The sequence below is a fragment of the Mustela nivalis genome (genome assembly GCF_964662115.1).
Source record: "Mustela nivalis genome assembly, chromosome: 13".
In the NCBI taxonomy this organism is placed as follows: Eukaryota; Metazoa; Chordata; class Mammalia; order Carnivora; family Mustelidae; genus Mustela; species Mustela nivalis.
In genome coordinates this window covers 81,495,789-81,518,464 of record NC_139032.1, presented here as the reverse complement: position 1 = coordinate 81,518,464, position 22,676 = coordinate 81,495,789, and the positions used below count along the sequence as shown (strand labels likewise).

Below are 22,676 nucleotides of genomic sequence, written 5' to 3'. Positions count from 1 at the left end.
TTGATAAGTGTCTCTTGTGTTTTTTTTCTAGTTTAATTCTCATTATAGAATTAAAAAGTAGATATTATCATTCCCATTTTCAGATTATTAAATTGAGAATCAGAGGGATAGATTAACTTCTGTGGGGCCACAGAGCATAGGGTTGGATCATAGAGCTAACTCAGAAGTGATGCTCTTTCTGTCCTAGCTCATCGATTTAGCACCTATGTTTTATTCTTGTCCTGTCCTTCCTTCCCCTTACTAGTCTGTCACTGTAGTTGGAGCCTCCAAATCAGAGCAACGGGTCCTGACTTTATTTAGGAAACATGAGATATCTCCCCTCAGTTCTTAGGGGTGTTTTAAGAAGAGAATGACCTCTGCCAGACAGTTTACAGCCTGTGGTTTCTACCATAGACCCATCAAGCTCCTGTGACAAAGATGCTTATAAGACTGGAGAAAGCCCCATAAGTTGTTGGAGGGCAGGCTGCCTGGAACCACAGTCCTCCTCATCTCCCTCAGAGCTGGTGGAGATGATCCCTCCTGACACATAGTGCAGCATATCAGCTCATTGTGGGCAAAGGAGAATAATGTGGTGTGGGGCAAGGCATGGGAAGCCAGGAATGGGGAACTACTAGAGAAGAATCTTTATATAAAGATGTGGACAGAGAAAAAGTAGTGTGGTATGTGAAAAAGTCTTAATTGAAGAATGGTAAGATTTGGGCTCTGGTGTCAGATTGCCATGAAACTTTTCTTGGGGGTCTTGGGAAAATCACTTCATTCTTGAGAGTCTCTGTTTCTTCATCTGGGAAATGGGAAGATGAACCCCTGCTTTCAATAGAAGAGCTTTTGTAAAGAAAACAAAAACAAAAACAAGAGACTGTGGACTTAAAGGCACTGTAACAAGTTTGTGAAATAGTGCAAAGTTGTTTGTTTTAAATTCCTGTAGGAACTTGGCTTCCCTATCACAGAACAGGTCCCCACAAGTCCTGGCACTCAGATCCACAGACTTCCCTGATAACAGAGTTGCCTCTCTTTCCAAAAATGACCTTGATAAACAGAAGCTCTTGGCACTTGTATAACATGACTTAGTCTATTCTCTGGGTTTTTCAGTCTGATCACTAATTCCCAGAAGTGGAAAGAAAAGTCCAGGTCAGTTTTTAAGAAAGACAAAGTTGACAGCTATGTCCAGGGTTTCATTTTAGAATCATCCAATCCTGATTACCCATAACACCTCCCAAAGTGCCTAAAGCTTTCTGGAATTCCATCAGATATTTTCTCTTTGACTCAGGAAAATTTCCCTGAAAGGAAACACTCTTGACTATTTAAAACATTCAGTTTGTTTTTTGTTTTGGGGCTATTTTTCCCCCCTGTGTCTAGGTTTCATAAAGGGAAGAGAGAGTCCATGAAGATATATAGCATGTCTGAGGATGGAATAAGGAAGAGGCACTATAAAGGGAAAGAAAAAGAAAAAAAAGAAGAAGAAAACTAAGGGAGTCAAAGACAGACTTCACAAAATGCACAATACTGTGTAAAGGATCCAATTTGAGAACGATGGTTATCCCTCCAGAAATTTCAGAGAGCAATTCCTGTGAAGGAATTACCTGAGTGGCTCAGAAATTGCAGTGTGGGTGCGCAGTCTTGAGCGAGGAGACTCAGCTTCTTGTGGGCCTCTGACTGGACTGGAATGGGCTGGGCTGGACACTTCCTTCGTCCCTCAGGCAGCATGTATTGTCATGTCTTCTTTTGACAGTAGCATAGAGCTATCTACTCGGGGAAGATGGGAAGTTGCCCAGCATAGCAGAAAGGAAGGCATTGGGAAGGAGATGAAGGGAGAGGGCAGCCAGCCTCATGGTGGTGCTTCTGCTGGTCAGGGGCAGGAAGGCATGCCTAGGAAATGCACTGGGAGATTTTATCACATGCTTCTGCATGACTCCATGGTTCTCACTAGCACCGAGCCCCAAGTGTGTCATTGTCCAAATCTGAGACCGTCCCTGGGGATTGGGACCCAGGAGGCAGTACTTCCAGTATTAGCATTAGTGACTCCTGTGGCGTGGCAGGTGATCCCGAGAGTGGTCAGGACTTGGGAGATCATCCTGGACATGGAGTTCTCTGTCATGTGCTCCAAAATTTGACTCTGAGAAGTCCTTGAAGATGTAGCCTGTTATTTTCACATTTCATTGAAGTGAAAAATATTTTGCAGTGAAACACGTATCAAGTGAAAAGTGAGAGTCTTGTTTCCCATCCTCCCCATTCCTCTCCAGGAGTAATCGCTGTTCATGTTTTGACATGGACTCACCCAGACACTTTTCTATGCACAAATATACATGTATAATTTTATTTTTACAAAAAATAGGGCCATTTGTTCTGGAGCTTTCTTTGTTTCTCTCATCAATATATCACAGATCTCCTCTGTCACCATCAAACCTACCCCATAGGGCACCTGGGTGGCTCAGTGGATTAAAGCCTCTGCCTTCGGCTCTGGTCATGATCTCAGGGTCCTGGGATCAAGCCCTGTATCAGGCTCTCTGCTCAAGCGGGGAGCGCTTCCTCCTCTCTCTCTGCCTGCCTCTCTGCCTACTTGTGATCTCTGTCTGTCAAATAAATAAATAAATTCTTTAAAAAAAAAACCTACCTTGTTATTTTAAAGCATTTAGTGCTTATTGGATGTTACACAAGTTATAGACCATCCTTCCTCATGCGATGTATCTCCTTTCTTGGGGGCGGGCTATCACAAAAGCAATGCTATATGGGTATTCTTTTACAGATATCTTTGTTTGCACATATTTTTCTAGGAATGGAAATGATTTATGAAAGTATATGTGCATTTTTTTTAACTTTCTTATAGCTTGATGTTTATTTTTTTAATTTTTTCAATTTATTTATTTTCAGAAAAACAGTATTCATTATTTTTTCACCACACCCAGTGCTCCATGCAATCCGTGCCCTCTATAATACCCACCACCTGGTACCCCAACCTCCCACCCCCCTGCCACTTCAAACTCCTCAGATTGTTTTCCAGAGTCCATAGTCTCTCATGATTCACCTCCCCCTTCCAATTTACCCCAACTCCCTTCTCCTCTCTAACACCCCTTGTCCTCCATGATATTTATTATGCTCCACAAAGAAGTGAAACCATATGATAATTGACTCTCTCTGCTTGACTTATTTCACTCAGCATAATCTCTTCGAGTCCCGTCCATGTTACTACAAAAGTTGGGTATTCATCCTTTCTGATGGAGGCATAATACTCCATAATGTATATGGACCACATCTTCCTTATCCATTCGTCCATTAAAGGGCATCTTGGTTCTTTCCACAGTTTGGCGACCATGGTCATTGATGCTATAAACATTGGGGTACAGATGGCCCTTCTTTTCATGACATCTGTATCTTTGGGGTAAATACCCAGGAGTGCAATGGCAGGGTTATAGGGAAGCTCTATTTTTAATTTCTTGAGGAATCTCCACACTGTTCTCCAAAGTGGCTGCACCAACTTGCATTCCCATCAACAGTGGAAGAGGGTTCCCCTTTCTCCACATCCCTTCCAACACATGTTGTTTCCTGTTTTGTTAATTTTGGCCATTCTAACTGTTGTAAGGTGATATCTCAATGTGGTTTTAATTTGAATCTCCCTGAGGGCTAATGATGATGAACATTTTTTCATGTGTCTGATAGCCATTTGTATGTCTTGATTGGAGAAGTGTCTGTTCACATCTTCTGCCCATTTTTTGATATGTTTGCCCGTTTCGTGTGTGTTGAGTTTGAGGAGTTCATTATCAATCCTGGATATCAACCTTTTGTCTGTACTGTCATTTTCAAATATCTTCTCCCATTCCGTGGGTTGCCTCTTTGTTTTTTTGACTGTTTCCTTTGCTGTGCAGAAGCTTTTGATTTTGATGAAGTCCCAAAAGTTTATTTTTGCTTTTGTTTCCTTTGCCTTTTGTTTCCTTTGAAAGAAGTTGCTGTGGCTAATATCGAAGAGATTACTGCCTATGTTCTCCTCTAGGATTCTGATGGATTCCTGTCTCACATTGAGGTCTTTTATCCATTTTGAGTTTATCTTTGTGTACGGTGTAAAAGAATGGTCGAGTTTCATTCTTCTACATATAGCTGCACAGTTTTCTCAGCACCATTTATTGAAGAGACTATCTTTTTTCCACTGGATATTTTTTCCTGTTTTGTCGAAGATTATTTGCCCATAGAGTTGAGCGTCCATATCTGGGTCTCTACTCTCTTCCCCTGGTCTATGTGTCTGTTTTTATGCCAGTACCATGCTGTCTTGGTGATCACAGCTTTGTAATAAAGCTTGAAATCAGGTAACGTGATGCCCCCAGCTTTATTTTTGTTTTTCAACATTTCCTTAGCGATTCGGGGTCCATACAAATTTTAGGATTATTTGCTCCAGCTCTTTGAAGAATACCGGTGGAATTTTGATCGGAATGGCATTAAAAGTATAGATTGCTCTAGGCAGTACAGACATTTTAACAATGTTTATTCTTCCGATCTAAGAGCATGGAATGGTCTTCCATCTATTTGTGTCTTCTTCAATTTCTTTCATGAGTGTTCAGTATTTCCTTGAGTACAGATCCTTTACCTCTTTGGTTAGGTTTATTCCCAGGTATCTTATGGTTCTTGGTGCTATAGTAAATGGAATTGATTCTCTAATTTCCCTTTCTGTATTTTCATTGTTAGTGTATAAGAAAGCCACTGATTTCTGCACATTGACTTTGTATCCTGCCATGTTGCTGAATTGCTGTATGAGTGCTAGTAGTTTGGGGGTGGAGTCTTTTGGGATTTCCATATAAATAATCATGTCATCTGCGAAGAGAGAGAGTTTGACTTCTTCCTTGCCAATTTGGATACCTTTTATTTCTCTTTGTTTTCTGATTGCTGTTGCTAGGACTTCTAATACTATGTTGAACAAGAGTGGTGAAAGTGGGCATCCTTGTCTTGTTTATTAAGTAAGAGCCATGCAGATGACCTCTCTTTAGGAAACTCTGTGATATATGTGCATTTTTAATTTCAGGTGGCAGCAGCAGATTATCCTCCAAAAAATTGGAGTCAAATTACTGGGTGTGGTGCAAAAACAATGAATACTGTTACGCTGAAAATAAATTTTATTTTATTTTATTTTATTTTATTTTTAAAAAAGAGCATATGAGAGTGTCCTTTTCCACACAACCTAACAGCACCTTTTGCCAACTTTTTTCTGTCTCTCAGTCTGATGACAGAAAATAAAAACAAAAACAAAAACACCCCACAATTCTTTGAAAAAGATGGATGGTACTTTGATAGGAATTGCATTAAATGTGTAGATTGCTTTAGGTAGCATAGACATTTTCACAATATTTATTCTTCCAATCCAGGAGCATGGAACATTTTTCCATTTCTTTGTGTCTTCCTCAATTTCTTTCATGAGTACTTTATAGTTTTCTGAGTATAGATTCTGTGTCTCTTTGGTTAGGTTTATTCCTAGGTATCTTATGGTTTTGGATGCAATTGTAAATGGGATTGACTCCTTAATATCTCTTTCTTCTGTCTTGCTGTTGGTGTAGAGAAATGCAACTGATTTCTGTGCATTGATTTTATATCCTGACACTTTACTGAATTCCTGTATAAGTTTTGGAGTGGAGTCTTTTGGGTTTTCCACATATAGTATCATATCATCTGCGAAGAGTGATAATTTGACTTCTTCTTTGCCGATTTGGATGCCTTTAATTTCCTTTTGTTGTCTGATCGCTGAGGCTAGGACCTCTAGTACTATGTTGAATAGCAGTGGTGATAATGGACATCCCTGCCGTGTTCCTGACCTTAGCGGAAAAGCTTTCAGTTTTTCTCCATTGAGAATGATATTTGCGGTGGGTTTTTCATAGATGGCTTTGATGATATTGAGGTATGTGCCCTCTATCCCTACACTTTGAAGAGTTTTGATCAGGAAGGGATGCTGTACTTTGTCAAATGCTTTTTCAGCATCTATTGAGAGTATCATATGGTTCTTGTTCTTTCTTTTATTGATGTGTTCTATCACATTGACTGATTTGCGGATGTTGAACCAACCTTGCAGCCCTGGAATAAATCCCACTTGGTCGTGGTGAATAATCTTTTTAATGTACTGTTGAATCCTATTGGCTAGTATTTTGTTGAGTATTTTCGCATCTGTGTTCATCAAGGATATCGGTCTATAGCTCTCTTTTTTGGTGGGATCCTTGTCTGGTTTTGGGATCAAGGTGATGCTGGCCTCATAAAATGAGTTTGGAAGTTTTCCTTCCATTTCTATTTTTTGGAACAGTTTCAGGAGAATAGGAATTAGTTCTTCTTTAAATGTTTGGTAGAATTCCCCCAGGAAGCCGTCTGGCCCTGGGCTTTTGTTTGTTTGGAGATTTTTAATGACTGTTTCAATCTCCTTACTGGTTATGGGTCTGTTCAGGCTTTCTATTTCTTCCTGGTTCAGTTGTGGTAGTTTATATGTTTCTAGGAATGCATCCATTTCTTCCAGATTGTCAAATTTATTGCCGTAGAGTTGCTCATAATATTTATATGGAACCAGAAAAGACCCCAAATAGCCAAAGGGATATTGAAAAAGAAAGCCAACGTTGGTGGCATCACAATTCCGGACTTCAAGCTCTATTACAAAGCTGTCATCATCAAGACAGCATGGTACTGGCACAGAAACAGACACATAGATCAATGGAACAGAATAGAGAGCCCAGAAATAGACCCTCAAATCTATGGTCAACTAATCTTCGACAAAGCAGGAAAGAATGTCCAATGGAAAAAAGACAGCCTCTTCAATAAATGGTGCTGGGAAAATTGGACAGCCACATGCAGAAAAATGAAATTGGACCATTTCCTTACACCACACACAAAAATAGACTCAAAATGGATGAAGGACCTCAATGTGCGAAAGGAATCCATCAAATCCTTGAGGAGAACACAGGCAGCAACCTCTTCAACCTCTGCCGCAGCAACATCTTCCTAGGAACAACGCAAAAGGCAAGGGAAGCAAGGACAAAAATGAACTATTGGGATTTCATCAAGATCAAAAGCTTTTGCACAGCAAAGGAAACAGTTAACAAAATCAAAAGACAACTGACAGAATGGGAGAAGATATTTGCAAACGACATATCAGATAAAGGACTAGTGTCCAGAATCTATAAAGAACTTAGCAAACTCAACACCCAAAGAACAAATAATCCAATCAAGAAATGGGCAGAGGACATGAACAGACATTTCTGCAAAGAAGACATCCAGATGGCCAACAGACACATGAAAAAGTGCTCCATATCACTCGGCATCAGGGAAATACAAATCAAAACCACAATGAGATATCACCTCACACCAGTCAGAATGGCTAAAATCAACAAGTCAGGAAATGACAGATGCTGGCGAGGATGTGGAGAAAGGGGAACCCTCCTACACTGTTGGTGGGAATGCAAGCTGGTGCAACCTCTCTGGAAAACAGCATGGAGGTTCCTCAAAATGTTGAAAATAGAACTGCCCTATGACCCAGCAATTGCACTATTGGGTATTTACCCTAAAGATACAAATGTAGTGATCCAAAGGGGCACATGCACCCGAATGTTTATAGCAGCAATGTCCACAATAGCCAAACTATGGAAAGAACCTCGATGTCCATCAACAGATGAATGGATCAAGAAGATGTGGTATATATACACAATGGAATACTATGCAGCCATCAAAAGAAATGAAATCTTGCCATTTGCGACAACATGGATGGAACTAGAGCGTATCATGCTTAGCGAAATAAGTCAAGCAGAGAAAGACAACTATCATATGATCTCCCTGATATGAGGAAGTGGTGATGCAACATGGAGGCTTAAGTGGGTAGGAGAAGAATAAATGAAACAAGATGGGATTGGGAGGGAGACAAACCATAAGTGACTCTTAATCTCACAAAACAAACTGAGGGTTGCTGGGGGGAGGGGGTTTGGGAGAAGGGGGTGGGATTATGGACATTGGGGAGGGTATGTGCTTTGGTGAGTGCTGTGAAGTGTGTAAACCTGATGATTCACAGACCTGTACCCCTGGGGATAAAAATATATGTTTATAAAAAATAAAAAATTAAAAAAAAACACCCCACAATCTTTTATTATCATTTTACTTTTTTTTCCTAGTTGAAGGAAACATTTTTTTTTGTATTTTTGACCATTTTTATATTTCCCTTCTCTGAATTTTCCAAAGAAATCCTTCACCATTTTTTTCCCTGTGATGGTTGTGTTTTTATTATGACTTTGCAGGGGTTATAACGTGCTTAAGAAATATTCTGTTATGTTTTCCTTCCTGATCTGACTCATTACTCTCTGTTCTCAGTATGCGGCTTGGATGGATATTTTCCCTTTTACTTATGCTCTCTTCAGTCTGGGAACACAAATCATTCATTTCCCTAGCAAGAGAAATGGACCATTCTTATCAACTCTCATGTCTGTCTGCTGCCAAACATCTGAAACTCACATAGACGCAGATGTTGTTGAAGGCACATAGCTGGCAATCATAATAGGTTACATATGTTGAGTGTTTACTATGAGTCAGACATTCTGTTTAAAGTGCTCAAATGCTTTTATGTCATTTATTCCTCCCAGTGACCAAATGAGCTACTCCCATGTTCATTGTGGCATTAGTCGTCATAGCCAAGATATGCAAACAACATAAGTGCTGTTGACAAATGAATGGGTAAAAAAAATGTGGTATATAAACACCCAATGGAATATTACTCAGCCATACAAAAGAAAGAAATCCTTCATTTGTGACAACATGGATAAAGTTTGGGGCTATTATGCTGAGTGAACAGTCAGGTAGAGAAGACAAATACTATATGATCTTTCTTATATGTCAAAAAAGCCAAACTCATAGAAACCAAGAGTAGATGGTGATTTCCAGGAGCTGGAATGAGAAGTGGGTGAATGGGGAGAGGTTAGTTGAAAGTATATCCTTCTAGTTATTCAGATGAGTAAGTTGTAGGGATGTAGTGTACAATGTCATGACTGTAGCTAACAATACTCTTATATATTTTAAGGTTGCTAAGAGCATAGATCTTAAATGTTCTCACCACACACACACACGCACGCGCACACACACACACACACACACACACACACGGTAACTGTGAGACAATGGATGTGTAAGCTAACTTTATTGTGGTAATCATTTCACAATATATATGTATACCAAGCCACCAAATTCTACACCTTAAACTTACACAATATTACAGGTTCATAGTATTTCAATAAAACTGGAAAAATAAGCAATAAAAAAACTTAAATGGGGAAAATCAAATTACACCATTTGGGCACAGATGTATATGTCATAAAATTAAAAGAGAAATCAAATAAGTAATTAGCATAAAAAGTAGGAATAGTGCGTACTAAGGAGGGCACGTATTGCATGCAGCACTGGGTGTGGTACATAAACAATGAATCTTGGAACACTGAAAAAATAAAATTAAAAAAATAGGAATAGTAGTACTTTCATAGGGAAGAGAGAAGCTGCAATTTCACAGAGGTACACAGACAGTTTCTGGAAAGCTGGCAATGATCTATTTCCTCAACAGGTGGTAGATACTTAGGGTTTTGCCTTGTGAGAAATCATCAAACAGTAAAAACAAAAGTTAGAAATTAAAATAAATTTTTAAAAATTTCAAAAAAATTTAAATAAATATTCCATCACCACTTCCTCATATCAGGGAGATCATGAGGAAGTGGTGATGCAACATGGGGTCTTAAGTGGGTACGAGAAGAATAAATGAAAGAATCTGGGATTGGGAGGGAGGCAAACCATAAGTGACTCTTAATCTCACAAAACAAACTGAGGGTTGCTGGGGGGAGGGGGTTTGGGAGAAGGGGGTGGTATTATGGACATTGGGGAGGGTATGTGTTTTGGTGAGTGCTGTGAAGTGTGTAAACCTGGTGATTCACAGACCTGTACCCCTGGGGATAAAAATATATGTTTATAAAAAATAAAAAATTATATAAAAAAAAATAAATTAATATTCCAAATAGAACTCATTCAGTTAATCATTAATTTCCATATTAATTTCTTCATTCTTTTATTTAGCTAAATCCTATGGGGTATGGTAGTGTTTAAGATAGAGCTTCTCCTTTCATAGAATTTACAGTAAATCATAAGAGATGTTATGCACTAGACTATAGGCTCTATGAAGTCAGGGGCAAGATGTATTTTTTTCTTCATAGTAGCCCCAATAGCAAGTGTTAGGCACCTATTAGGAACTTCGTACATATTTGTAGAATGAATGGAAGAATAAATAAAGTAGTTTCTTAGGCAATTACTTGTTAAATATCATTGAGAAAAAGTGCATTGAAAGAGAAACACAGGGAGTTTGGAAAATGTAAATCACAAATATCTAACCTACCCTTCCTGAGGAAATGATGCTTCAGCTGAGATCTAAGGAATGAGTGAGTGTTAGGGAGAAGAGGAGGAGGAGAAAGCATTTTAGGCAGAAAGAATTTTGAGGGAGATAAAAACATTCAGATTATAGCAGTGCTTGATCCAAATTATTACAATGAGATAAGATTGCTGCTGTTTAACAAGGGCAAGGAGGTATATGTTTGGAACTTGTGGGATTTACTGGGACACCAGCAGGTGCTCCCATGAATGGATGGAATGAGTTAGACCTGTAATGGGTACTGTAGGCGGGGAACCCTGATTCTGATTGTTCCCTGAGGATCCAAAGCTATGATATAGCACAGGTAATGAGTTCCAGAGTGATACAGTAAATATTATAGAAGAAAAATGCAGGGATATAGCCCAGGTACAGAGTTTCAGGGTGATAATGTAAATATTATAGAAGAAAGCAGGGCATCGCTAAGTGTGAATGTTTGTTAGATGAATTCTATGAACAATACGACATAATTGGTAATAAGGCTCCTGTGTTTGTGACACTCGCCTGAGGCTGCCGGAGGTCTCTCCTCCACACAACCTCTGCTTGAAATGCTTAGGGAGGATGTAATTTATACAGGGAAGATAAGAGAAACAAATATTTTAATTGGGAGGCCCCCAGCATTACTGGAATTTAGATCCACTTCAATCCATAGATTCCTTCTGTAGGATAGTTGTAACAAAGACCTTTATTTTTTTCTTTTTTTAATAACTTTTCTATCATGTTATGTTAGTCACCATACAGTACATCATTAGTTCTTGATGGAGTGCTCCATGATTCATTTTTTGTGTGTAATACCCAGTGCTCCATGCAATACATGCCCTCCTTAATAGCCCAGTGATGTGTACGAAGACATTTAAAATTGTAATAATGTTCTGCAACAACAGAGACCTGCACCAAGCGCAGATAACAAGGAAGGGCATGGCCAGTAGAGTCAGAGCACCTGAAGTCAGACCTCAAAGACACCATTGGACAACCAACCCAGAACAGCAGAAGCTCTGAACATATAGAAGGGAGATCTGGTGGAGGAGATGACATGTTAACTCTAATCTTGAGGCAAACTGCTGCAGTGGGGACTACAGCTTGTCCTACTAACCCTCCTATTATCTTTTTTAAAAAAGGAACATGGCACTCAGCCACCACTTTAAAGAAGCAGTGACAAGGTATAGTGGACTTAATATGGGGGGCAAGAGGGTCTGAGCAGTGCGAGGGGTAAACAGTAGTAAATGCTCTTGTTGCCTCATCCATGTACCCTCAAGTCTTATCATTGTCCTGATACTGACAGGACGTATGGATTTACCCCACATACTTTCAGATACCAGCATATCCATCTGTCTGAAAGCTATTTCTGGCTGCTGGAGGTGTCCCAGGGTATCCCATGAGTTCCAGATAGACATGCATAGCAGAGAAGAAGTGCTGAGGAATTAATGCTCCCTGGGAAAGCCTTCAGTCTCAGCTGGTGGGAGTTGGGTGGGGTAATTTAGAAGTGTGTGTTCTGTACTGGTTCCAGAGTTCCCCAGCCATAGTAAGGGCCAACTAGGCACGGTGGTAACTCATGTGGTAGTGTCCCTGTATTGTCTACCTTTCCTCTACTGTCTTCGTTCCCCATTTCCTCCTGGTGTTTCCTAGGATCACCTCCCAAAAGAACTGCTTATATTCAAATTCTTGCCTCAGAACCTGTTTCTAAGTGAACCCAAACCAAGATAGATTCCAATATTATGGCTTTAAAACACCTTGTAAAAGGCCTACCTCTCTTCATAAGCACTGGGCCAGGACATTTCAAATCTCTCATTTGATGGTGAATGCTATTTGGCAATAAAATGGCCTAAAATATGCTTGCCAAATTCTGTGTGTCTTATTTTTGGTAAATGTGAACAACTACAACCATTAAAAAGCATATGATTCTGTTGGCTTCATGATTACTCAGCAGGGAGGGGTCAGGCTCACAAGACCTACAACAATGAGAAGAGCAACTTTGAAAACAACAGCAGCTATACAAGGACTGTGGTTATTTTCTGAGTCCCTTCTACCTGTCAGGGATCATGAGAAGCACTTCAGTTATAGCCATTCAGTTATTTACCATTTATCAATATTATTAAAACTTAGTTTTTTACCTCATTATTACATACAAGGTGACTCGGAGATGTTAAATAACTTACTCTAGAGTCTCCGAGACTCTAGATATGTGCTGAGGCTATGATTTTCAGATTGTTGGGGGTGTTTGAGGGAGCTCAAGAAACAGCACCCACTTTCCCAGTTGAGTTCTCAATCAACTACTGAATAAGACAAGGACACACAAAAGACTGGGGCTATATCACCACTTTACTCCTGATGAAGTCTAAGTTAGAGACATGACTTGAAGTGAGAACCTAAATATTTTCCTGACCAACCCCAGAAGTGACTATTGCTGGATTTGGGAGGATTCTCAGGAGTATATGAGTGGCCACTTTACCCTTGGAGATACATAGCAGAGCACATGTCCCTGTGAACAGGTTGGTTCTCAGTAAGAAACAGGATTGGCCTGGGCTGAGTGTGCACAAATTTCTGTTCTGGGGCAGAGTGAGTAAGGTAGCAAACTAGGGCAGTTGTTAGATTAAATAAATCTCATCCACTCGCAGGTACAAGTCAAGCTGGGTGAAAAAATATTCCTCCCAACACTAGCACACTCTTCGACCTACATTGAGTCAACCATTGGTGACCCATGTGAAGTGAATATGGAGGAATTAAATAATCATTGGAAGAATTCTCCTTAACACAGTTTCTACCTCCATATTCAGAGACCTCCAAAATATTTACCAGAGAGAGAAATCATGTAGAAGAGCCTTCATAAATAAATAAGAAGACTGGAAACAGGGCTTCCAGAGAGGGAGTGATTGAGGGTTTTCCCAATAGAGAGAAGGGAATTCCTAAGATTAATTAAGATAAATAACAGAACTTAAGATCTGGATTCCATAAACATTTGTGGAGCACTTACTGTGACCCAAGTAAGCTTATATGTTTCTTATTATTTATTACTCTTATGATGATGTAGTTGTTTTTCCAGTTTTACAGATAAAGAAACCAGACCACAGAAAGGAAGAATGTTCCCCAATTTACATAGTGTGAGAGTGGAAGGCTTTTGGTCCTGATTTGTAACTTCTGACTTCAAGTCTTTAGTTCTTGTCACCATAACACTAAATATTATTGGAACTGGGGTATATGCATATAGGGTTTTGACTAACATAATTCAGTCACTCTATTTTATAAATGTTTCAGGAAACCAAGGCTCAGAGGCAATCAAGTGATTATCCAGCTGTCACACAGTTCATTTCTGGCAAAGCCAACCCTGGAACCCAGGGCTTAAACTATGCCCCATTCTGATGTTTCAATAGAACACTGCCTATTTAAATATAAAGTATCAGGTTACTTCCTTTGTGCTTCTTGCTACCAGACATGATGAATCCTATATTCTTGGGCCAATGACATCTTCCACAGTTCTGTTATAACTTGACCCAAGCAAAAATTTTTACTTTCATTGTTGTTTTATATGTATACAAGCCCCCAGGCTTTGGCTTGAGACCAGTAAAAGTAACAAGAGCCATTTTGAGAGTGGATAGTAAACTACTCAGAGCATGGGCATTTCACAGAGACAATCTGAGGTTACTGTTATCACTTGTCCCTCCCTGTCCTTAGATATCAATCTGTACTTTGTAATACAAACATAAGAAAAAAGAAGTCACATGTTCAGGGAAGCTTCAGTGGTTAGGTCATCAGGAGGCCAATTTCAACTTCCAGCTCTGAGTCTTGGAGTCAGGACCACAAGGTCCTGGGAAAGAACATTAGAGTGTTTTTCTTCTGAGTAGTTTTCCCAGAGCCCCCTTCATATCCCTGTTTCTTAGGCTATAGATGAAGGGGTTCAGCATGGGGGTCACCACTGTGTACATTATTGAGAAGACTCTGTCTTTTCCACCTGAGGGGGATGATGGAGGACATAAATAGACCCCAATAGCTGTGCTATAAAACAGAGAGACCACAGAGAGGTGGGAGGTGCAGTTGGAGAAGGCCTTTTGCTTACCCTTTGTGGAATTGATTCTTAGGATGGCCAAAGCAATATAAAAGTAAGATGTAAGGATGCAGATGAAGGGCCCAATTAGCAGTGTTCCTGCCACAAGGATGAGCACGAGGTCATTAACATAAGTACTGGAGCAGGCCAGATTCAGGAGTGGGACCAGATCACAGAAGAAATGGGGGATGATATTGGGGCCACAGAAAGAAAGCCTCATAACCAGGAGGGTATGCACTAGGGCATGGAAGGTAGTGACCATCCATGACCCAGCCACCAACAGGATACACCGTTGGGAGTTCATGGTCATGGCATAATGGAGGGGGTGGCTGATGGCCACATAGCGGTCAAATGCCATCACAGCCAGGAGAAAGTTGTCCAGATCTGCAAATAGGCCAAAGAAGTAAAGCTGTGTCAGACACCCACCATAAGAAATCAGTTTACTTCCTGAGCTAATATTATCTAGCATCTTGGGAATTATTGTGGAGATGAAACCAATGTCAGAAAAGGAAAGATTAGCCAGGAAGAGGTACATAGGGTTGTGGAGGTGCTGGTCAGAAACTATGGCCAGGATGATGAGCAGGTTCCCCAGAATGGTGACCAGGTACATGCCCAGGAAAAGCCCAAACAGGAGAAGCTGCTGCTCTGGCCGCTCAGAGAGTCCCATGAGAAGAAATTCATAGATGCTGGTCTGATTTCTTCTGTCCATGTCTGGAATTCTGTATGAAATAAATTTGTTGTTGTTGTTGTTGTTTTTATTTTTTTTAATTTATTTTTTATTTTCAGCATAACAGTATTCATTATTTTTGCACCACACCCAGTGCTCCATGCAATCCGTGCCCTCTATAATACCTACCACCTGGTACCCCGACCTCCCATCCCCTGTCCCTTCAAAACCCTCAGATTGTTTTTCAGAGTCCATAGTCTCTCATGGTTCACCTCCCCTTCCAATTTCTCCCAACTCCCTTCTCCTCTCTATCTCCCCATGTCCTCCATGCTATTTGTTATGCTCCACAAATAAGTGAAACCAAATGATAATTGACTCTCTCTGCTTGACTTATTTCACGCAGCATAATCTCTTCCAGTCCCGTCCATGTTGCTACAAAAGTTGGGTATTCATCCTTTCTGATGGAGGCATAACACTCCATAGTTTACATGAAAGAAATTTTTATGATAAGTAACAAAAAAGTAAAATAATGCTGTGTGGGAAGTATTTCATATTCCTATTAGAAACATCATGTGGGGGGCACCTGGGTGGCTCAGTGGGTTAAAGCCTCTGCCTTTGGCTCAGGTCATGATCTCAGGGTCCTGGAATCGAGCCCCGCATTGGACTCTCTGCTCAGCAGGGAGCCTGCTTCCTCCTCTCTCTCTCTCTGCCTGCCTCTCTGCCTACTTGTGATCTCTGTCTGTCAAATGAATAAGTGGAATAAAAAAAAAAAAAGAAAGAAACATCATGTGGTTTAGTCAGTTTTGTTTTGGCAAAACTCAAATTTATAATAGTGTGTGTTATAAAAGACCATTTGGATACTCTTTGTATAGTTAATAGGTTGGTGTCAGCACCCAACCAGCTATTCAAGGCTCTTTCAAACTATTCCAGCTGTTTCCCATACACATGGCTGTACATTGTGAAAAAACAAGTGTACTCTGATCACATAGATCCTGTTAGTTTTTTTTTTTTGCTGAAGAATAATACAATTAAGTAAACAATGTTTTACTTACATTTAAAAATTAATTTAAATGAAATGAAAATAATATATGTAATATATAATTATAGATAATAATTCTAAATAATTATATAATCAAATTAAGATTTTTTAAGGTAAAATTTCAGAACAACATATGTATTTATAATTCCATTTTTGTTAAAATTAAATTTATGCCATTCAGGCCCTTTTTTAAAGTTCCCAGCTCTTTGGGGCACCTGGGTGCCTCAGTCAATTAAACCTCCAACTCTTGATTTCCCCTCAAGGTCATGGTATCCAGCCCCATGCCTGGCTCCAACTGGGTGTGGAGCCTGCTTAAGATTCTCTCTCTCCTTCTCCCTCTGCCCCTCTCCCCTCTCCACCCCCTCATGCTCCTTCTCTATCAAATGAATAAGTTTAAAAAATCTTTAAAAATAAATAAACTTGTTTTTTCATTCATTCCAGCTTTATCAAGATAAAATTAATAGATTAAAAACTGTATATATGCAAAGTATACAGTGTGATGTTTTAATATAAATATACATTGTAAAATGATGATTGCAGTCACATTAATTCATACATCTTTTGCCTTAGAGAATGTAAATATCCAATTTGGCATTTACAGTTCTCATGGCAAATGAAATTAATGGTGTTTTTGGCTTATGCACCAGTCTCTTATGAGTGTGATTGATATGAGTCAGTCCATTTCAGTTTAATCCAGTGCTTGGATGAGATCCACACCACATGGGAGCATTTCCTATATTTCACAGAATCGAATCTCTACTATATCTATATACTTAAAACCACTACATGAGACTCATCTATTTGTCTCCAAGCAGAGTATTTAGGTTGCATAACATAAAGGGAAAAATTTAGTTTGTACTCAGAAAATTTTGACTCACCTTCCCCCTCTTTTTTTTAGATTTAAAAAAAAATTATTTATTTGACAGAGATCACAAGTAGGCAGAGAGACAGGCAGAGAGAGAGGGGGAAGACGGCTCCCTGCTGAGCAGAGAACCCAATGCGGGGCTTGATCCCAGGATCCTGAGATCATGACCTGAGCCAAAGGCAGAGGCTTAATCCTCTGAGCCACCCAGGCACCCCTTGACCCACCTTCTTTATCAAACATTGTAATATGGCTTCGAATAATTCATTTAAACTGTTAAACTTTGGTCCCCCCCCCATGAAGAAAGATAACTTGAATTGATGTCATAAGCTGTTGTGAGTCTCCTTCTCACCATCAGAAAAACATCTAGGCTCTTTCTTATCATGACATTATTAGCCCTTCTTGAGTCTGTTTCCATCTTTCTGTCCAGTGAGACTTCCCTGTTACACCACACCAGTCTTGCCTATGAAACCACTAACAGTGCTCAGACAACTCCTGTGTCTTGCCTGCGTGACTTTGGTATTTAGCCCTTTCACCTTCCTGGATGCTTCCTCCTCCTCTCCACCTGGCAAGAGCTTGGGTGTCAACACTGGACAATACTTCATATTCTCCTTTTGGAATCCATTGCTTTTACCCTCTTTGCTCCCACAGCTCTGTATTTGAGTTTTGCTGGAACACTTGACATATTGCCTTATAATTAGTTGCTTATCCCCATTAGGGGAGACACTGAGGTGTCTCCCTCGGTGCCAGAGACTAATTTTTCTTCATTTTGTTTCTTTTTATGTATGCTCTTCGCATATACTATTGAATAAGGTAGTGGATGGATGGGCAGTAAAATGGCTTTTTAAGCTATGATGAAACTATGTGATATTATCATTTAGGTACCAGCATTGGCTTTTATACTTTAAGTAAATTACAGTTACTGGAAGAGGTGTATGAAAAACTTAGGTTGCCTAGCATACATTCTAATACAATGGGGAAAAATGTTTAAAGTATTTGAATGTTGAATTAGTAAGTCTAATTGGTTGTGTTTCTTCCCAAGCAGTGAATGTGTGGTTTGTTTATATTTTACATTTAAACTAAATATTGTTGGGTTTTAATTTAAAAATGCAGAGAAAATGGATGCTTGGAATTCCAATTTAGTAGGAATGTATCTTCTCATAGGTCTGAATCTGCTCCTTTGTACCCCTTCCGAGTGCTAAGAAATGTTCCCCTGAATCGCTTTGCTTTTCCATATTTGAAAACAGTCAATCCGACCTGTCATGTTCCATCCACATATCGAGTCCCTTTCAGGAATATGTGGAAGTTTCAGGAATGTAGTTTCAGGGACTAGAGGGTTAAATTCATAGCCCAGTGAAGTAGACCTCTGGATCAAGGCTACCCTGCCACTCCATCCTTTAGGGACTGATGGATATATATATGGATATTAAGCCATCTTATATATGTTGTATAAGATGGCTTAATATCCATATATATACATATATATATATATCTTCTTTTCAGCATAACAGTATTCATTGTTTTTGCACCGCACCCAGTGCTCCATGCAATACGTGCCCTCCTTAATACCCACCACCTCTTATTTTATGAATGAGTAAACAGAATCTCCAAGAACTGCTGTAATCTGTCCAAGTTCAGTACTACAACTGATACCAAAAACAGGATTCCTGAAACAATTTCCAAAGGACCATTCTGCTTCTCTTGACTGACAGGGAAGGGGGATGCATGGCCAATGACTTACTGTCAGTTCTGAGTTGGGCCCAGAAGAGCTCCTCATTTTTTTTCACATTATGATAGAGATTTGACTCTTCTGCTCTGGGTTCTCACTTGTCAAGAGTGGAAAAACCATATTTGATGACCAGATGAAAAGACAGCATCTTCCCCTATATTTAAGGCATAAAGGACTCCTTGTTACGTGGAACCCTCATCTCCTCCAAAGATGGAGAAATGAGAGTGGGCCATCTTAGATCCTGAGTCAGCCAAACTGACTAGAAATGTGGCAGGGGGGAAAAAAAAGAAGCTAGATATCTCCGTGTGGTTTCTGGAGCAATCCCCAGAGCTCCCTGCTGTAAGTTGCAGAAACATCTGGGAACACCGGTCTCTGAAGTATTCACTGCGGGAAAAACCTTGGTCTGTTGCCCAGTCCCCAAACTCTAAATGAACTGCTCTGTGGCTTTGGAAAGTTCCCTTATCCTTTCTGGACTTTTCTCAGGTAAGTAAGTCAGAAAACAAAATATTCTCTCAAATAGAAATCTCCGAGTTCACATTTTTGCCATCCTAAGTATATGAAGTTGTAGTTCTTTGTGCTTTTATTTCACATTTCCCCAGTCTTTAATGATCCAGAGCACATTTTCTTGTGCTTGTCAGCCATTCTTATATCTTCTTTTATGAAAAGTCTGCCCATTTTTACTGGGTTGATTGTCTTCTGATACTGATTTGTAGGAACTTTAATTCTGATTTGTAATGGATATACTTTTTCATTTTTCCTTTAGTTTAATCCTCGGTCCTAAATCAGGACTCAACAGGTATCAAAAGATTGGGATCATTCCCTGCATATTTTCAGACCACAATGCTCTAAAGCTAGAACTCAACCACAAAAGGCAGTTTGGAAAGAACCCAAATACATGGAGACTAAACAGTATCCTTCTATAGTTTAAGCCTTTAAAAAAAACCCAAATTTTATCAAGATGTTTAGCCATCTTTAATTTCCATTTATCTTGCAGCATTTCCTAAAAATGTCTGTCCTTTAAGGTGCATGGGTGGCTCAGTTTGTTAAGTGGCTGACTCTGGATTTCACCTCAGGTCATGATCTCAGGGTCCTGGGATCCAGCCCTGCATCAGGCTCCCCAGGAGCCTTCTTAAGGATTCTTTCCCCAACCCACATATTCACACATGCTCTCTTTCTCTCTAAAATAAATAAATAAATACTTAAAAAAATATTTTACTCTTTTTTTTATTATGTTCAATTAGCTAGCATATAATACATTATTAGTTTTTGATGTAGTGTTCAACGATTCCTTAATAAATGTTTATCTTTTAATTTGAGTGTTTCCTTCACAAGTTTCAGTGAGGCAAACCTTCTGAAGCTTTATGCAAATATATGAATTATCTTTATTTAGATATATAAGAATATTTGTAATATGTTTTCACATTTGAGTGACAACTTTGCTGGATACAAATTATTGATTTTAAAGCTATATTCTTTTTATGCATTAAAAATATTTCATTGCTTTTTTTACATCCAGTATGGCTGTTAAGGAATCTGATACGAGTATGATTACTGCAGGCAAACTCCCCTTTGTCTCAAAACTTTTCTCTGACTTTGAAATTCTTAAAATTTATTAAAACCTGTAGATGTGCGAGCTTTTCATTTTCTTCCCTTTTCATTACTCTCTAGACCCTTGAACTCTGAAGTCATTAATATTTAACTCTAAATAACTTGTCTCTGTTATTTTTCCAAATAGTTCTTCTCCAATTTTATTTTTTGTTCTGAGATTCATATGATTTTTTTTCATTAATCCTTTTATTTTGCTTAGGAGATAAATTGCATTGTTTGATTATTTTTTAATGTGCTAAAATACACATAACATTTACATAAATTTACCATTTTAACCATTTTAACATGCACAAGTCAGTGGCATTAAGTATATTCCAATTTTAATATATGTGCTGCCAAAGCAAGCACAGTGGCATTAAGTATATTTACAGTGTTGTGCAACCATGACCTCTATCTTGGCTTCCCCTTTAAGTTCAGTAACAATATCACTTCTAGTCAACGTTTGCTGGAGGTTCTGGCCAGGGCAGTCAAGCAAAAAATAAAATAAAATAAAATAAAAGACATCTAGGCTGGAAAGGAAGGGACAAAACTCTATTTATTTTCTGATGATTTCTGTATATATAGTTAAGCCTTGAACAACTCAAGTTTGAGCTGCATGGGTCCACTTACATGTGGATTTTTTAAAAAAATAAATACAGGACAGTAGTGTAATGTATTTTCTCTTCCTTATGACTTTCTTTTTTTTTTCATTTTGTAAGGATTTATTTAAATTCCACTTAGTTAAAATACAGCATAATATTAGTTTCAGGTGTACAATATAGTGATTCAACACTTTTATACATCACCTAGTGCTCATCACCAAACAAGTGCATTTTTTAATCCAATCACCTAATTTTAAATTACTTTTTTCTTTTTCTTGATTTTTCTCTATTGATTTAACTGATTATGCTCTAGTATTTATTATTCCTATCATTTCTTTTTATTTTTTGTTACATTGTCATTAATTTAGTTTTTGTTGCATTGTATTTATTGATCTAATATAATTCCTGAGAACTTAATGTAAATTTTTTTTCTTAATAAAATTTTCTTCTCTCTAGCCTTCTTTGTTGTAAGAATACAGTATATAATCATGGAACATACAAAATATGTGTTAATTGGCTGTTTATGTTACTGTTAAGTCTTCTAATAGTCGGCTCTTAGTAAAGTTTTAGGGGAGTCAAAAGTTATACAGGGATTTTCGACTGCGTGGTAGAGGTCAGTGTCCCTAACATCTGCATTGTTCAGTGGCCAACTGTAAGAGATACTAAGGAATCAAAAAAGAAATTATTAAAATGAATAAGTAGGTTCAAATATTGCAAAATACAAGGTCAATATACAAAAATTGATTTCTATACACTATCAAGGAACAATCTGAAAATGAAATTAAGGAAACAGTTCTAGGGTCATATGTACCCCAGTGTTCATAGCAGCAATGTCCATAATAGCCAAACAGTGGAAAGAGCCAAGATGTCCTCCAATAGGGGAATGCATAAAGAAGACATGGTCCATTAATGAGTAATGGAATATTACTCAGCCATCAGAAATGATAAATACCCAATTTTTTCATCAACATGGATGGGACTGAAGGAGATTTTGCTGAGTGAAATAAGTCAAGCAGAGAAAGTAAATTATAGTATAGTTTCAGTGACTTGTGGAACATAAGGAATAGCATGGAGGACATTAGGAGAAGGAAGGGAAAAATGAAGGAGTTCAGGAATTGGAGGGGGAGAAGAACCATGAGAGACTGTGGACTCTGAGAAACAAACTGACGGTTCTAGAGGGGAGGTGGGATGGATGGATGGGTTGGCCTGGTGATGGGTATTAAGGAGGGCACGTATTGCATGGAGCACTGGGTGTTACACATAAACAATGAATCTTGAAATACTACATCTAAAACTAATGACATACTGTATGGGGACTAACATAACAACAACAAGAAAAGAAACAATTCTACTTATAATAGGATAAAAAAGAATAGCATATTTAAGAATAAATTCATCAAAATAAGTGGAAAATTCATTATCTAAATACAACAAAATATATTGTTGAAAGAAATTAAACATGTAACAAATGGAAATACATCCCATGTTCAAGGCTTGAGTTCATATTGTCAAGATGACAATACTTTCCAAACTGATCTGTATAGTCAACATAATTACTACCAAAATCCCAGCTGTCTTCTTTACAGAAATTGACAAGCTGATTTTAAACTATATATGGAAATTAAAGGGATCCCAACTAACAAAAATATTCTCAGAGAAATAGAACAAAGTGTCAGGATCCATATGTCCTGATTTCAAACTTCCTACAAAAGCACAGTAATCAGGATAGTATGATATAGGCATGAAAATGAACTT

At 38.7% G+C, this 22,676-nt stretch overlaps 1 protein-coding gene and 1 long non-coding RNA gene across 2 annotated transcripts in view; both read right to left on the bottom strand.

Annotated features, from left to right (window-relative positions):
• The window catches only part of LOC309846545, a 762,900-nt gene that overhangs the window by 256,475 nt on the left and 483,749 nt on the right, over positions 1–22,676 (bottom strand). The gene's annotated exons all lie outside the window — the stretch shown is intronic.
• LOC309847236 (olfactory receptor 1f45-like) lies at positions 14,212–18,984 on the bottom strand (the record flags this gene model as incomplete). The annotated part of the gene is made up of 2 exons (XM_082697182.1): positions 18,745–18,984; positions 14,212–15,154 (listed from the first exon to the last, which is right to left on the bottom strand). The coding sequence occupies exon 2, from the start codon at positions 15,142–15,144 to the stop codon at positions 14,212–14,214; it is 933 nt and encodes a 310-aa protein (XP_082553308.1). The 5' UTR covers positions 15,145–15,154; positions 18,745–18,984.